Source organism: Corvus cornix, chromosome 6 (genome assembly GCF_000738735.6).
Source record: "Corvus cornix cornix isolate S_Up_H32 chromosome 6, ASM73873v5, whole genome shotgun sequence".
NCBI lineage: Eukaryota > Metazoa > Chordata > Aves > Passeriformes > Corvidae > Corvus > Corvus cornix.
This window is the reverse complement of record NC_046336.1, coordinates 634,682-650,540: the sequence shown is the minus strand read 5'-3', so window position 1 is coordinate 650,540 and position 15,859 is coordinate 634,682. Positions and strand designations below refer to the sequence as shown.

The 15,859-nt window shown below is 47.5% G+C and overlaps 1 protein-coding gene across 32 annotated transcripts in view; it reads left to right on the top strand.

Annotated features, from left to right (window-relative positions):
- JAKMIP3 (Janus kinase and microtubule interacting protein 3) overlaps positions 1-15,859 on the top strand; it is a 51,944-nt gene that overhangs the window by 30,513 nt on the left and 5,572 nt on the right. For 13 of the 32 annotated variants that reach the window (XM_039553936.1, XM_039553937.1, XM_010408418.3 and 10 more), the window contains 16 exons: positions 1,856-2,071; positions 3,666-3,785; positions 4,210-4,356; positions 4,767-4,898; positions 5,389-5,424; positions 6,479-6,538; positions 8,128-8,256; positions 9,647-9,775; positions 11,575-11,658; positions 12,314-12,376; positions 12,765-12,863; positions 13,162-13,260; positions 13,350-13,409; positions 15,010-15,075; positions 15,484-15,552; positions 15,645-15,722. In XM_039553936.1, coding sequence (XP_039409870.1) covers positions 1,856-2,071; positions 3,666-3,785; positions 4,210-4,356; positions 4,767-4,898; positions 5,389-5,424; positions 6,479-6,538; positions 8,128-8,256; positions 9,647-9,775; positions 11,575-11,658; positions 12,314-12,376; positions 12,765-12,863; positions 13,162-13,260; positions 13,350-13,409; positions 15,010-15,075; positions 15,484-15,552; positions 15,645-15,722 — 1,587 coding nt within the window. The remainder of the gene's footprint in view (positions 1-1,855; positions 2,072-3,665; positions 3,786-4,209; positions 4,357-4,766; positions 4,899-5,388; positions 5,425-6,478; positions 6,539-8,127; positions 8,257-9,646; positions 9,776-11,574; positions 11,659-12,313; positions 12,377-12,764; positions 12,864-13,161; positions 13,261-13,349; positions 13,410-15,009; positions 15,076-15,483; positions 15,553-15,644; positions 15,723-15,859) is intronic. The other 19 variants (XM_039553932.1, XM_039553944.1, XM_039553941.1 and 16 more) reach the window with 10 other exon arrangements.

Genomic DNA, 15,859 nt, shown 5'->3' with positions numbered 1-15,859 from the left:
AGCCCCAGCCCCAGCCCAGCACAGCCCAGCCCAGCCCAGCCCAGCCCAGCCCAGCCCGGTACAGCTGCACGCCTGCGGACCCGCACCGCTGCCCGTGAGTTCTGTGGGCCCCGTGGCCTTGCCTTTGCTTCCTTTCATTCGGTGCTGAGGGACGTCTTTCCAGAGATGCTCCCTTCCATTTGCGCTGTTTCTGCACTGTCTGTGTCTAACAGCAAGCTGCAGGCACCAAACTTGTGCGTGTTTCATGTATGGGAATTTACTCAGCTGGAGGAAGATGTCAATGCTGATGTTTCCTTGTGGTTCGTGAAGGTTATGTTTAGGGATTTTTTTCTTCTGGAAAAGAAACCATTAGTGAAATGCTGTGAAATGTTTTGTGTTTTCTCGTCTCTTTGTTCCTCCCAATTTCATGTGTTGCCTTTGTTGTAATGTGTCTTTGTTTCCATGTAAATAGGAATCAACTGTCCAATATTCTGCTTATTTTAAACAAATAATCATTTGATGATGTGTTATCTTTTCATCTGTACATCCATTTTGGTTTCTTCTCATTAGGCATTTAGCAGAAAGACCTCAGGTGCTCAGGAGCATCTACGTCTTTGTTTCATTCAAAGTCAGCAGACGCTGCCTTCATGGACATTGTTGAAAGGATCTTTAGTCAATGCCACCCAAAATACCTTTCATTTGCTCCATTTTGCTTTCCTTATACCTGTGTGACCTGCCAGCACCTGCCCTGGGTGGGCCACATTGGCATTTACTGGAAACAAAGTCCTTGGAGTGATTCTTGATTCCCAATGTCATTTTTTTCCAGGTTTACAGATAAAGCAGAGATAAAAGTATTAATGCAGCTCTTAGAAGGCAAAATGTTCTTATTTGAAGCAGGCCAGCTTGAAGCTTATTTATTACCAGTTTAAAAACTGATCATTGAAATGAAGTGTCTAAAGTCTCAAAAACCAATGGCAAAAATCTTGTGTTTCTGGTGTCTGAAAGCAGCTCACAGACACCCGAGGGGATGGATGTGATGTCTGCCTGTCTGTGGAATCCACGTCTGCACCACACATGGCCGTGTGGGTGTAATCAGTTCTGCAGCCATGGATGATGTGCCTGTGTGGGTCCAGCCAGGCAGAGCCCGAGATCCCAGTGCAGGGTGTGCAGCACCCCGGGCCAGCTGGGCTGGGATCAGTGATCTTCTTGACCATGAAGGGCTCAACCACCCTTGTGAACTCCAGCCAGACTCCAGGGCTGGGATCCTGGCTGGTCCCACGGGAGGTGCACAGGCCCTTGGCACAGGAAACAGGGAAGAAGAGTTAGAGGTCACTGGGCAATTTGTTGTTGAAGCACTTCTTGGTTTTGCATAATGTTTATTATGTATAAGTAAAACCTCTCATGGAAAGGGAATTGCTCACACAGGAGACTTTTGGAAAGAAGAATTTTAAAAATTTCACATTTCTTCTAGGAATTTTGAAAATTTAAAGGATACTGAGGTTTCAATATTTTTCTTTAAAAATTATTAATCCAAATTTTCCAAAGGTGACATCCAAGCAAAATGCCGTCGAATCATTAAAGTGTTTGAGTGAACCAATCAAAGCGTGATGTGAATGTCAAGTTCTAATTTTTTTCACGGTATTCTGAAATGGTGATAAGATTGCAGGCTATTTCCCAATCATTTCAGTGCCAAACTGCCTGCTGAAGGAGAGGTTTCGTGCTGTGCGGCCCGGGGACGAGGGCAGCGCTGCTGAAGCGGCGCAGCCGGCGTTCGCTGCCCGTGTCCGTGCCCGTGTCCGCGGCCGTGGGTGCTCCGGGGGCTGCCGGGCCGCTGCTGCCGTGCCGCCTGTGTGATTGTGTTCTGTTCTCCTTGTAGATGGAGGAGATTAAGTTTAAGGACAGAGCAGTCTTCGTGCTGGAGAGAGAGTTAGGGGTGCGAGCCGGGCATGCTCAGAGACTGCAGCTCCAAAAAGAGGCTTTAGATGAACAACTGTCCCAGCTCAAAGAGTCTGACCGGCATCTGAGCAGCCCCAAGCGGGAACTTCCTTATGCAAGTGGTGCAGGAGACGCTTCAGATCATTCGGGAAGCCCCGTAAGCACTTTCACGTGGTTTCACCTAAACGAGCGACCAAATGGCACCAAGTGACAGAATCTTGATGAGTGCACCCTGGAGCAAGAGCTGTCCCATGGCTGTGCAGGGGAGCCCCGAGGCACCCGCTCCTTGCTCTCGTTTTTATCATGCCCAAACCGTTGAGATTTCCAATCAAACCTCGCCATGGGAGAGCTTTTGCTTTCTGTCGTTTTGTTTCCCGGTCGGTTTGGTTTGGTTTTGTCAGCAGGGTGAAATTCTTCTGTTCTTTCTCTCCTTTTCCTCACTGTACCATGCTCAGCCACCCGCCTTAGTTTGACAGTTTGACACGATTCTGCCAACAAACGATGCAAATGCATTTCTCACCAAGTGCTGTTTGTGTGCAAGCTCTCGGAGGCGCGAGCTGGGGGCTTGGGGAGCAGATGTACGAGGCCAGTTCCAGAGGGAATGGGGAAGGCAGCTGGTGCAGAGCAGCAGGGATACCCCACAGCCTCCCAGGGCACCACTTTCCTGCTGCTCAGTGCTCTCACCGTCAGCAGGACACAAAGTGAACCAAAGACCTCCTAACCTATGCTCTCCTGTGTATTCTCTGCAATAGCCAGAACATTTGATTTGAGTCACCCCGCCACAATGGCTTTTTCAATGTAACTCTGGCAACTCCCTGCTTTGGCCTCCCTTTGCCCAGAAAACCCCTCGGGTAACTGCCCTCGTGCCTCTGACTGTGCAGGTCGTCCTCATTGCTGATCCTCATCAAGATTTCTTTTGCGACAGCCTTGATTGTCTCAGTGCAAGTGTAAAACATGCCTGAGCAAACCAATCTACTTTATTCTTTGGCCCAAGCCTCTCCTGCACCTGTTGAATGAGGAACCCTAGACCTCCCAAAAGTGCCACTAGCACTGTGGGCACTAAAGTGCCTCTTTCTAGTTGTACTCAACTTCTGCCAAAGACCAGAACAAGTCGTAGAGAAGGGGAAAAGTCTGTCACGTTTGTCAGTAGCTGTAACTCCTCTCTGATTCTGAACAAGAACACATCTACCTATATCTCTATTAATTTCTAATTTGATTTAAGCATTTTCACTCAGATAAGTGCCCTGTGGCCTTACAAGTGACCCTTCAGGACCCCATAAGGGCCACAGCTTAGTGGCAGAAGAGCTTATTCAATGCACAGTTGCATGGATTTTCCCCATTCAGTAATTCAGTAATTTTAATACCAGTTTCTTATGACCAAGTCCTCAGAGTGGGCGATGTGTCTGAAGCTCTCAGTTCAACAGTGGCATCATTGGAACACGGCCTTCAGTTTTGATATTTTCTGTTCTGTTTCCAAGTTTCCCATTTGTGACTTTGTATTTGCATATGCATACACATATACATATGCATATACATTCCTCTGCATTTGCATTCTTTGTTACATTTCCACTCCTGACTTTCCATTGGTCTCATCCTGCAGCTTTCCATTGTCAGTTGGGTTCCATGGGTTACCCTCTACCCGATAACATTTTAAAATGTTTGCATTGGGGATAAGAAAAAGTTTGAGCTTTGTCAATGTGCTCTTGCGTGTACACTTATGAACAGTTATTTGCAGTTGATCTTTGTTTTAGGAACAGCAGTTGGATGAAAAGGATGCCCGGCGCTTCCAGCTGAAAATCGCAGAGCTGAGCGGCATCATCCGGAAGCTGGAGGACCGGAACGCGCTGCTGTCGGAGGAGAGGAACGAGCTGGTGAGTGCAGCCCTGGCGAGGGCGTGGGATGTGCTGCCTTGTCCCAGAAACACCTGGGCATTTGCTCCTGTGCTGTTTGGGAATCCTGGCAGGAGGGACTGCCTCCTCCTCAGCTCCATGTTCGGGGCTGTGCCACGTCACTCCCCTCTTGGCTTGTACAGCAGTGGATTTTTAAGATGGCATTAGCTCGGATTATTTTTATTTCTTTTTAAAAATAAATACATTCCCCACATTGAACATTTGCTGCACAGATAGAATACCTCCTCAAGTAGGAATGCTCTCTTCCCAATGGAAAATACCAAGAGTTTTTGATCAGTTCTGCTTTGTATCAGGAGAAAATACTGCTAGTGTGATAATTAAAGAAAATAGTTAATATATTTGATGAAAAAGCTCCAGAGGTGTTATTTTTCTCTTTGTCTTTCAGTTGAAACGTCTCAGAGAAGCAGAAAGTCAGTATAAGCCCATTTTGGACAAAAACAAACGCCTCAGTAGGAAGAATGAGGAGTTGTCACATGCCTTACGTCGAATGGAAAATAAATTGAAATTTGTGACGCAGGAAAATATCGCGATGGTGAGTGTGTGTGCCCCTGGGAGAACGTGGCACGTGGAGCTGATGGGGCTGAGGGAGTCAGGCATCGGCCCAAACTTGCAGGTTCCATGGGAAACTTATATTCTGGCAAGGTCCCTTCCAACCCAAACTAATCTGTGATTCTATGATTCACCTTCAACTTTCCTGCCAGATTCACCTCATAATCCTGGGAAATCTGGACTTGTGACTCTGCCCCTTTTTCCAGCTGGAGGAGCAGGACCATCTGGCACATTTGGAGCCCGGATGTGAGGCTCAGCAAAAGGGGAGCAGGAGAGCTGCCAGGACAACCATTAGAGAGATGCATCCTTTGCTGTAAAGGGAAGGGCTAGACAAGTCCTTTGGCAAAGCCTCCTGATCATTTCCTCCTCTGCCCTGTGGTTTTTGGGTTCCAGAGGCAAAGAACTGGAGCAATAAGGAGACCAAGCTCCTTAAATGACCTTGACCACAGCCAGGAAGAAAGAGAAGTGGATTTCCTGAGACTACAAGTTATTGAGCAGCAAAACATCATTGATGAGCTCTCCAAGGTAAGTGGAAGGCTGCTGTTCTCACGTGAGAGTGACCGAGGGAAGAGCAGAGGAAGCAAGGAAGGGGTACTCGAGGTTCTGGGAGCTGACTGGGCTCTGGGAGCTGATGGGCACAGTGGGCAGCAGGGGAACCTGGCAGGCATTTCTGTGCTTAGCAGTAATACAGGGGTGTGCTGTTTGGGAAAACCCTTTCAATCTGCACTGGCCTGCCATGGCAGAACCATGTCCTTAGATGTGCTGGTGGCCAGATCTGGGAGGGAAAGTGTCTGAGCTCCTTCAGCTGGAGACACCACTGGGGCTAAAGGTTCCTGTGTACAGGGGGTGGTCCACAATCCTGGGCTTGGGGTTTTGCTTCCTTGTTACCATGTTCTCAATCCTTGGAAACAGAAAACACCAAAATCATAATACGTCTCTAGAAAATAACTTCTATTTCTTTCCTTTCTTTTTAAGCCTGTCCACTTACTGACATTATTTCATTCTTTTTCATTAGACCCTGGAGACAGCTGGCTATGTGAAGAGTGTCATGGTAAGAGTGAACTTCATCCTCATCTATGTATGCTTTCAATTGCTGTTCATGGAAGGCAGGCAGGGTACAATAATACTTATTCTCCCTTCCATCTGCGTTCAGCAGTGAGCTGACAGAGGGATTTCCTCAGAGCAGACTTTTTATCAGCAGTTATTCACCAGAGAAAAGCACAGTGATAGTGGAGAGGAAAGCTTTAATCCCACCACCTGCCCTGATGGCCGAGAGCGAGTGTCCCCATCTCCAGGACAGCTCTGTCACCTTGGAACTGCATCTTTTCACTCTGGCTACCCCTGGCTTTGTGTCACCCCTACTGGGGTGTGCTCAGCCCTGCCCTTACCCTCCCCATCCCTGCGCTGTGATCAGCAGGGCTGTTGTGAGTTACACCACTGATGGGTATTGATGGGATGTGCTGTTCCCATTGCCAAGCAACGAGTGTTCGATTGTCCTCGGCCACTGCTGCTGGCTTTGGGATTGGCCACCAGGCTGTGGGAGCAGCACACTGTCAGTGTCCACAATGTCACCACATCCTTGTACCAAGCAGGTAAAAGGAAAGATCTGAGGGTTTCCCCTTTGGAGCCTCCCTCTCTGCAGTCTTGGGCTTTGCAAGTCCAGAACAGAGACTTTTTTCTGAGTACTGTAAAAAATCGACCTAACTCCATAAAGGGGAAGAAATTCTTCCCTGTGAGGGTTCCAGAGGCACCTTCCAGAGCTACCAACAGGCACCAGAGCCAGGGGCGGGAGCAGAGCCAGAGCGAAGCCTGCATTGCCATGGTCACCCATGGAGCAGCTCCAAGGAGACACCCAAGCTCTCAGTATAAAGCTTATAATCAGCCTTATTTTAGTTTGATTTTCATGGACATAAAGAGCAATTTCCAGTTGTCTGTGGCAAACCTGAAAGTGTGGGAGTAAATAACCCAGGACTGGTGACAGTGTGGGACAGTGGCCAGCAGTGACCTTCCTGTCTGTTGCTTCCCCAATGGCTCCTTGTACTGACATGGTTAATTTAAATAACTGCTCTCTGCAAACAGCTAACACATATCTCTGACTCTTGCAGGAACGTGATAAGCTGCTAAGGTTCAGGAAGCAAAGGAAAAAAATGACAAGAATTCCTAAGGTAAAAACCAAAACCTTCTATGGTGACGTGCTGATGGACAGTGCTGGGGTGCTCAGAGCACCTCAGGGCCATGGGAAGGTTCTCCTTAAGGGTCTGCAGCTGGGTCCTAAACTTAAACTTGGGTGATGTAGTTCAAGGACATTCACAGACTGTATTGGGATATTCAGGAAAAATCTGGGAGGGGCAGGGGACTTGTTTGCATCGAGCATTCTGAGCCTTTTCATGCTCTGCATTTACCCTGTGGGACTTTGGTGGGATGTGGTTGTCTTAAGAGGAGACAAATTTTATGAATTAACACATCTCCAAATGATCTTCTAATGGTGCTGCCTGAAAACATGTGCATGCTGTAAATAATTCATGATGGAGTTTAGTAACATGTGAAAATTGCTGGTTAGAGAAGCAGTGGTTAGAGCTCCGGGAAAAGGGAGTGCTGGTTAATGAGGGCTTGGCAGGGTGTTAATGTAAATATTAGCTCTAAAATGACACAGTAAGGTTTAATGTAAGGGACTACCAGCATGCTGTGATCCACAGATGAAGAATTAGAGTGAGGCTGGAGCTAACGAATCTGTGAATAACTAATTGAGGTCGATGGGAGATAACTCCTGTCATCCTGAAAATCACATCCAGGCCTTCCAGGGAGTCACGTTCTGTCTCTCTGAAAGCTGAGTGGGGCTTTGGACAAGGGCCTGGGCTGCCAGGACAAGGGGAAATGGCCTCCCACTGCCAGCAGGCAGAGTTAGATGGGATATGGGATAGAAATTCCTTCCTGTGAGGGTGGGCAGGCCCTGGCACAGGGTGCCCAGAGCAGCTGGGGCTGCCCCTGGATCCCTGGCAGTGCCCAAGGCCAGGTTGGACAGGGCTTGGAGCAACCTGGGACAGTGGAAGATGTCCCTTCCACACTCTGGGATTCTGTGATTTTCCTTCAAAAGTTAGCCACTGCAAATTAAAACCAAAGGCCAGACTCTAGATATGTTTTTTTAAATCATCAATTAAAAATATCTTTAGATTTGTGTTGTCTTAGACTTTCAAGCATTTGAAGTAAATCTTTCTTTACCATCATTTTTTTAAACAAAAAGCACCTTTGAGTGGGAAACTGGATTTCTTCAAACCATAGACACATTGCTGTGGTGATTAACTTCAAGTTTTCAAGTAAAATACTTTTCGAAGATCTAACTTTTCATGTGAAATTTGTGGTGCTGACAGGAGGGACACCATTGGTGATGACAGTGGATTAAAAGACATTTCAGTGCACAGCTCTCACCTCATGTTGAGGTGAACACTCAAAAAGGGTGCTTAGCCATAGAGAAACTTGAAGGAAAATGTGTTTAAAAAGGCAGAGCCTGGGAGGTTTCACAGATATGCCATTCAGGGATTCAGATAGTTTTAGGTCCCATTTGAGCTCTGTGGTGGGGTGAAAGATTTTGTAAATACATATGTAAGGACTGGGCTAGTTGTCGAAGAGCAGCAGAGCGAGACTTGCCAGCACCCTGGAGCCGAGGTCGCTGCGGGTGCCCGTGTTCAGGCCCCGGGGTGCCGTGTCTGTGGGTGCCAGGGCCGCTCCCTGGGCCCCTGACCCTCCTCTTCGTCAGAAGCCAGTGGTGGAGACGTTCTACGGCTACGACGAGGAGGCTTCCCTGGAGTCCGATGGCTCCTCCATCTCCTACCAAACTGACCGCACTGACCAGACCCCCTGCACTCCTGAAGACGACCTGGAAGAGGTACTCCTCAAAAATCTCTCTTGGTTTGGTTGTAACCTTGCTGCTGATTTTTAAGGAAATTCCTGGTCCGCTCCATCGTTTCTATCTACCATTTCTGTTCTGTCATACTGTTCTAGCATTCTGTCACCTTGGACCAGAAAATTAAACATTTATGTTCAATTTGGTACTGTGCATATTGGTCAGTATCTCTAAATCTCAGGTCTTCAGTAACTTCACAACTTCTAGCCAAGCTGGAAATGTCATATCCTAAGAATGTTAAATTTACGGCAGGTTTGTAGGTCTAATGAGGAATTGGACAACCCTTGGGAAATGTGTTCACTCTGAGGCTGGCTGCAGATTTTGGCACATGTAGTTTGGGCCAGGCCGAGCTCGGCACAGAGCAGTAAGGTCTGTGCTTGTACAAGGAGAAGGGAACATTCCTCTGAAGCTCTGGGCTCCAGGGAAAGGCTGGTTCCTGGCTGGGGCTGTTCAGAGGCTGTGAGAGCAGAGCACACAAATGTAATACAAATTAAAGCGATTATTCCGTGTATTTGCCAGGGCTTCCCTACAAATGCATTCCCCAGTGTGTGTCAGATCACTGGACCATTACACAGCTTTGGGCTTAACAAGAATCTTGTAATAAACAAAAATTGCCACTGATGATGTACAGCCTTTTCATGGTGCGCTGGCTGCAGGTGTGTAATTAGATCTGCTAAAAGGGAACCTGCAGAATTCCATCATGAAAGATACATGATGGTTACCAGGTGTGTGCTGCACTGCAGGAAATCTGAATGTATTTGTGTATGTATGAGCCTGTTTATTTTTCATTCCTATATTGACATTCTTTCCCCTGTTCAGCTAGTGGGAAGTTGATGCATGCACCCAGCAATGTAATTCCATTTCATGTTGAGTGAAATATTCCGGCCAGCCTGACATGAAAGCATTCCATACTGGATATTGTAAGGAGGGTGAAGAAGATGAAGGGCTCCTTTCATGTTGCTGTCACTACTTCTACAACTATTAACTCTGGAGTCGTGTTTTAATAATTGAATGAGGCTGTCAGGCTTGGCTTCCTTTCCAAATTGGAAACCTTTTGTTGTTAAAGAAAGCTGCATTTTCACCTTTAACGTGATGATTTTCCCTGTTATGGTAAGAAAGGGTGGTGCAGTCATTAGTGTGTTATATGAGGTAAGCTTTTGTCTTTCCAAGCCAGGGATTATCTTTTTATTTCTATACTGCATTTCCTCAAGGTAAGTCTGTGCAAGAGATGTGTAGAGGACGGAGGGGAAGCAGCTTCAGGGCACTTAATAAAGATTTTTAGTACTGTGCTTCCAAATTGCATTACAAAAGTGGTATTTTGGCACTTTTAAGAGAAAACAAACCTAATCCCCTCTTTTTTTTTTGCTTGCAGGGCATGGCCAAGGAGGAGACGGAGCTGCGTTTTCGGCAGCTGACGATGGAGTACCAGGCCCTGCAGCGTGCCTACGCCCTGCTGCAGGAGCAGGTCGGGGGCACCTTGGATGCAGAACGAGAAGTTAAGGTCCACATGGCTTATATTACATGGAAATAAGGGGTTGGAATTGTGAGGGTGGGTGGGGGATCCAAGTGTGCTTGCTCAGGTTGTTCTCCAGCTCACCTGGGGCTGGGCCAGGCGGCTCCGGGCGCTCCGGCTCCCGCCAGCCTCCCTGGGAAGGGTTTGCTGAGAATCCTCCACTGCTGCAGCTGGGTCTTTTCACCTCTGATCAGTTTAAGGGAAACCCAGGAAGAATTTTTAATGGGAAATCCTTGAAATTAAGCTCTTTTTCTGTACAGAACTAGGACAGATAGCCTTAAATATATAATGCATGGTCTTTAATTCCTTCTGGGCTCTGAGAGATTACATGATTTCTCATAAAATGTTTAGAAGGCTTATAGCTGAGATTTTTCTGTTAATTAAATTGCAAAGTGCCCTGTGCTGTTCTGTCTGCTCGTCTGCCTCACACAGTCCCTGTGGCTCTGGACAGCTGGCCTGAAGTGTTGCTTTTGTTATGAGTTTGTTGTGTGTTACAAGGAGTACAGAGGAATTGTTCCCTGGGAGGGTGGGCAGGCCCTGGCACAGGGTGCCCAGAGAAGCTGTGGCTGCCCCTGGATCCCTCGAAGTGTCCATGGAAGGCTGGACATTGGGGCTTGGAGCAGCCTGGGACAGTGGGAGGTGTCCCTGCCATGGCAGGGCTGGCACTGGATGGGCTTTGAGGTGCCTTCCAATTCAAACCATTCCATGACTCTCTGAAGGGCTGGCAGGATGTGTCATGCCCAGCCTGCAAGGGTGAGTGCAGTCAGGAAAGGGACACATTTCCTGTTTAACAGGAGAAATGTGCCTGCAGAGGTTTAATTTGTTCCCACATCTGTTCTGTGAAGATGTTATCCAGGAACACTTAAAGTGGGTCAGGGTGTAATGCATGAAAACTGACATTCCCAAAAGTGTTCCCAGAATGAACATCTACTCTGAAACATTAGGGATTGCACTTGGAAAGAAAATCACAGTGAGCCAAGGCATGCCCAGCTGTAAAAGTGACCTGATTTTAGTTTTTCCATAGTAACCCAAAGGAGGCAGCAGTGTAGGTCATGCAAACAAGATCACTTTCCATGTAAATAACAGGATAAATAGCAGAGAAATGGTTCAAGGAAGGAAAATGGTCTATGAAAGTATGTAACAAATAAAACAGCTAACAGTAATTATATTCATTCTCCAGAAAACACATGTAGGAATGTGGTGTCTATTTAAATAAGCAGGAAGCAACAAATGTAGTAAAAAAATGACCCATGGGTATGAAATAGATATGGCACTAAATCACTAAATCATAGATAAGGTTCTAAGTCATAGATAAGGCACTATAGGCACAAAGATCAATGAAATTTGCCAGTTTGTCATGTGGGGTCTGTTCTGAGTTTTTAATATGCCCCGAATTTAAGGAACCAGGTGTGCCCAGAATTGTGCCATAATAATTTTCATTTGTTTTCCTAGAGAAAGGGAGGTTCTGGCTGCAGCCTGCCATGACCAGCTGTGAGGAGCCAGCCCTGCTTTGCCGTTTTGTTAATCTTGACTTAAATCTCAAAATCATTAATCCTGTCTCCCAGACTTGATTTGATTACATTTGATTATTTGATATTCTCTGCTCAGCTGCAAATTTCTTCTGCCAAAATAATTTGTTAAAAACATTTGGTGTTTTAAATATTTTCTGTATCTGCATTAGCTTTGGTCTTTTGGAGAAAGTTTGATTTATTTCTGTTTTTCATTTATTTTTGAATTGTTATTTATGGGTTTTTTGGTTTGTTTCCTTTCTCCCTCATATCCCACAGACACGTGAGCAGCTCCAAGCAGAAATACACCGATCCCAGGCTCAGATAGAAGACCTGGAGAAGGCTCTGGCTGAGCAGGGACAGGTAATGCTGACTCCAGCCCCTTCCCCACCTCTCTGCTGGGGAGCCAGAAATGTTCCCAGGCTGGTCACAGCTTGTGTAGCACTTCTGAAGACAAAAAAAAACCCCAATATCCAAACAAAGCAAAAAAAACCACCCCAAAACAAAAAGAAAAAAGTAAACAGAAAATGGTTTTGAGAACTATAAAATAATATTAAATCATTTCATCATTGCCTTCCCAGCTTAACCTCTTATTGTTGCTCTTGCTGATAAACAATGTTCTGGGGTTTCTGGGTTTTATATATTCCTCAGACTAAGAGATTAGCTTCCAAACAAAGTTTAGTTTGCCTGATCTGCAGAAATACATAATTTGTATTTAGCAAAATAGAAATTTGATAGTAAACACATAGTTGGAATATCCCTTTTAATGCAAACCAGATTTTACCTGAAAGAGTTTTTTAATCACTGGAATGTTTTTATTCCATTTATATACTACAGAGCTGTTAAAATTATATGGGCAAGTTTAGCTTAGGAAGCTATTTTAGGAAGTAATGGACTTAAAATTTCACACGTAACATTATTCTGTCTGTCTGTATGTGAGATTCAGTGAAATACTTGCTGCTGTGCTGGTGCTAAACGTTGCAGCTTCACCTACAGTGTTGTTCATTTCCTTCCCAAGGACATGAAGTGGATTGAGGAGAAGCAGGCGTTGTACAGAAGAAATCAGGAACTGGTGGAAAAGGTGTTCAGCTTTTCTATTTGTATTATTCAAGTAATATTTGTATTTGAGGGATGCAGAAGGTTCAATATTCTGATCTGTATTGCACAGCCCTGCTGGAAATAATTCATTTTTAATACAAGATCCGTATAAACCTGCGGGAAAAGTGGGGTTCTGGCATTCCCTGTTGCCCCATGTGTGTCCTGCTGCAAGGTTGCACGAGGACAGTGGCCCTGGGGGTCAGCCCTGTGTCCCCCCACAGGTCAGGGTGGGCTTGGACCCTCAGCACTGCCCCTGCCCCGGGGTGGTGGGCTCAGCCCTGGAGCTCCTCTCCCAGCACGGCCCCCATGCCCTGGCTCGGGAACGCTGCTGCCCGCAGTGCTAAGGACGTGTTGCTTTGTGCACTTGGCAGATAAAACAGATGGAAGCCGAGGAGGCTCGTCTCAAACACGATGTCCAGGACGTGAAGGACCAAAACGAGCTGCTGGAGTTCAGGATCTTGGAGCTGGAGGTGAGCACGTGTGGCACCCCCAGTCCTGCCCGGGCTGTGCGGGCTGGGCACAGCGGGTTTGGGAACGGGGCTGCTGGAGAGGGGCACTCTGCAGGGAGGGAGGCCAAAGGGCTCTGTGCAGAGTCCTGATAAAAGAGGAAAACCCCAAACACCCACGGGCCACCACCAGTGCTGTTGATAGGCTGTTGTCGCAGGAGGGTGGAGTGGGGTGAGCTTTAAGGGCCCTTCCAACCCAAACCATTCTGCATTCTGGTGTGACACCCCAGAGTGGGTAACCAAGGAACTGTTGTCCTTTCAGGAGAGGGAGAGACGGTCCCCTGCCATCAACTTCCACCACGGCCCCTTCACAGAGGGGAAGAGCCCTCTGCAGGTGTACTGCGAGGCAGAAGGTGTAACAGTAAGGGATTCTCCTTTCCTATCCTCCTTTCCCTGAGCAAAACCAGATGCTCTGTGCTGACTCCTGCTTCTCCATTTCTCTCTTGTCAGGACATAGTGGTAGCAGAGCTGATGAAAAAGCTGGACATTTTAGGGGATAACGCCGTAAGTGTATGTTCCTTTAATAAATTGTGCATGCTTTGGGGAATACCTGTCCTCATGTGAAGTGAGCAAAGCTGCCTGGTTTGGTGCTGCACAGCCTGTCCTGCCTCTGGTTTGGGCTACGAGCGAAGCATTTTCTGGCTTTTTAAGGTTTTGCTACCACCTGAAGAGTGAAACACAGGGGCTCGGTGTCACCATATTGCTTCTCAGATTTCTGTTATTTGGAGAATAATGTTGGTGTTTGGTGTTTTCTGGCCACTGCTCACACACGGTTTCTTCATTTGCTTGCTCTGCATTTGCTTTGCTTTTGCATTTCAGCAGCTGTGTGCTTTGAGTTGGTCTAATAACCCATAAGCCCTTGATAGTAACCGGGATATTAAACAAGAAGTTAAAACAGCAGAGTGAAAAGGAGAAGCAAATAATAAGAAACTTGAAAGGGCTTCTCCTTCAGCAGGTGGCAGTGAATAATTGCACATCCAGTTAAGTACGTGGAAGGCACATACATCCCTGTGTGTCTTTTCCTGGGCTCTCCTCTATCAGCAGAGCCCCAGGGCTGTGAGGGGCCCAGGAGAGCAGAGCCCTCAGCCACTCCAGGCTCCTCCTGGAAGACCCCACACAGCACCGGGGCTGCAGAAGGGTCCCCACTGTTCTCACAGCTCTGCACCTGGGCTGCCCCAGCTCTCCCTCTGGACAGGCTGGATACCAGCAAAACACCATCCCCAGGACCAGGGGACAGCCTGGAAGTACCAGAACTATAAATACCTGAGGGTGGGCAGGCCCTGGCACAGGGTGCCCAGAGCAGCTGGGGCTGCCCCTGGATCCCTGGCAGTGCCCAAGGCCAGGCTGGACCTTGGGGCTGGGAGCAGCCTGGCACAGTGGGAGGTGTCCCTGCCATGGCAGGGCTGGCACTGGATGGGCTTTGAGGTCCCTTCCCACCCACATCATCCCAGGATTCCCTGATTCAGTCCCTCCTGAACAGCACTGCCACTGTCCCAGCAGTGCCCTAAACTGAAGCTCTCCACAGTCCCCCTGAGCAGCAGCTTCCCTGACTCTGACTCAGGCTCCCCACAGCAGCGAGGCCCAGCCGAGGGGATTCCCTTCTGCTGCTGTACCTGTGGTCGCACTGAAGCTTGGGATGAAATGCAAAGCCCAGTTCCAGTACTTCGATTTTTTTGAGAAAGCAACAGAAGATGGATGGAATAGCCAATACCTCAAAAATGCTTCCCAAAATAATGACTTGGCTGCACAAAGTGAGGACTGTGCATGGGAGGAACACTGCATCTCTTCTCCCCATGGCTCTTTGTGCTGAGCTTGATCTTGTCCTGTGTAAGTGTGTGTTTATTCCCTGTTGGGTAAAACTAGATCTAGTGTCACTTCTTTTTGGTACATACGAGAATTTTGGAAGAATTATGTATGATAAGGATTGGTAATGAATAGTGACAATAGCTTTTACAACCATGTTGCATTACAATATTAATTTTCTCTGCCTTAGTTTATTTTTCCTCAAACATACTTAATTTCAGATATATTTCATACAACAGTGGCCCAAGTAGTGGGCTGATAACAACACACTGGGATTTGTTGTAATTGTGCTCTGCTTTTGGTGCAGAACCTGACCAACGAAGAGCAGGTGGTCATCATCCAGGCCAGGACTGTCCTCACGCTGGCTGAAAAGGTAATGACCGCAGCATCACTCCTGGCACCTTTGTGTCTTGAAAGAAAGATCTGACCCCTCTGAGCAGACACTGGTGAGGGAGGTGACAGCTCCACACCAAAGGCCATGGTGCTTTATGTGGGATTAACTGGGCTTTGTCCAGCTAAAGGTAACAAGGCAGCAGTGCAGACGGACAAAGCTTCATTTAAAATGTTACTGAACTCGCAGAGCAATGTCAGAAGGGAAGGGCCAGGCTTTGAAATATGGCTTTTTTCCATCTCCAGCATATGAAAATAAAAATACAATGGTCTAGTAAATTTTGCTCTGTTACTTAAGTAGTACTTGCTGTGTGCTGACACATCCCCAAGTCCCAGGGGGGCTGAGCCCACGGGCTGTGCTCAGGCTGGGCTCTGCTCTCTGTTCCCTCAGTGGCTCCAGCAGATCGAAGTGACCGAGTCTGCGCTGCAGCAGAAGATGCTGGATCTGGAGAACGAGAAGGTACCAGAGAGGAGCTGCCAGGGGAGGGGACAGGGAGGGGACGTCGCACTGGGGCCATGGTGGTCACTGACAGCCTCTTCCTTGGTCCCCAGGAGCTGTTCAGCAAGCAAAAGGGCTACCTGGACGATGAGTTGGACTTCAGGAAACAGTCCCTGGACCAGGCTCACAAGGTGAGGGATGTCAGTGTTGACTGAGTTGGGACACCTGGATTAACTAACTCACCATGTGCTCTGTCCCCTGTGGAAACTCTGCCTTGGGCAGTGCTGCTCGTGGAGTGCCCTGAGGGCTGCATGGGATGAGAGTTTAG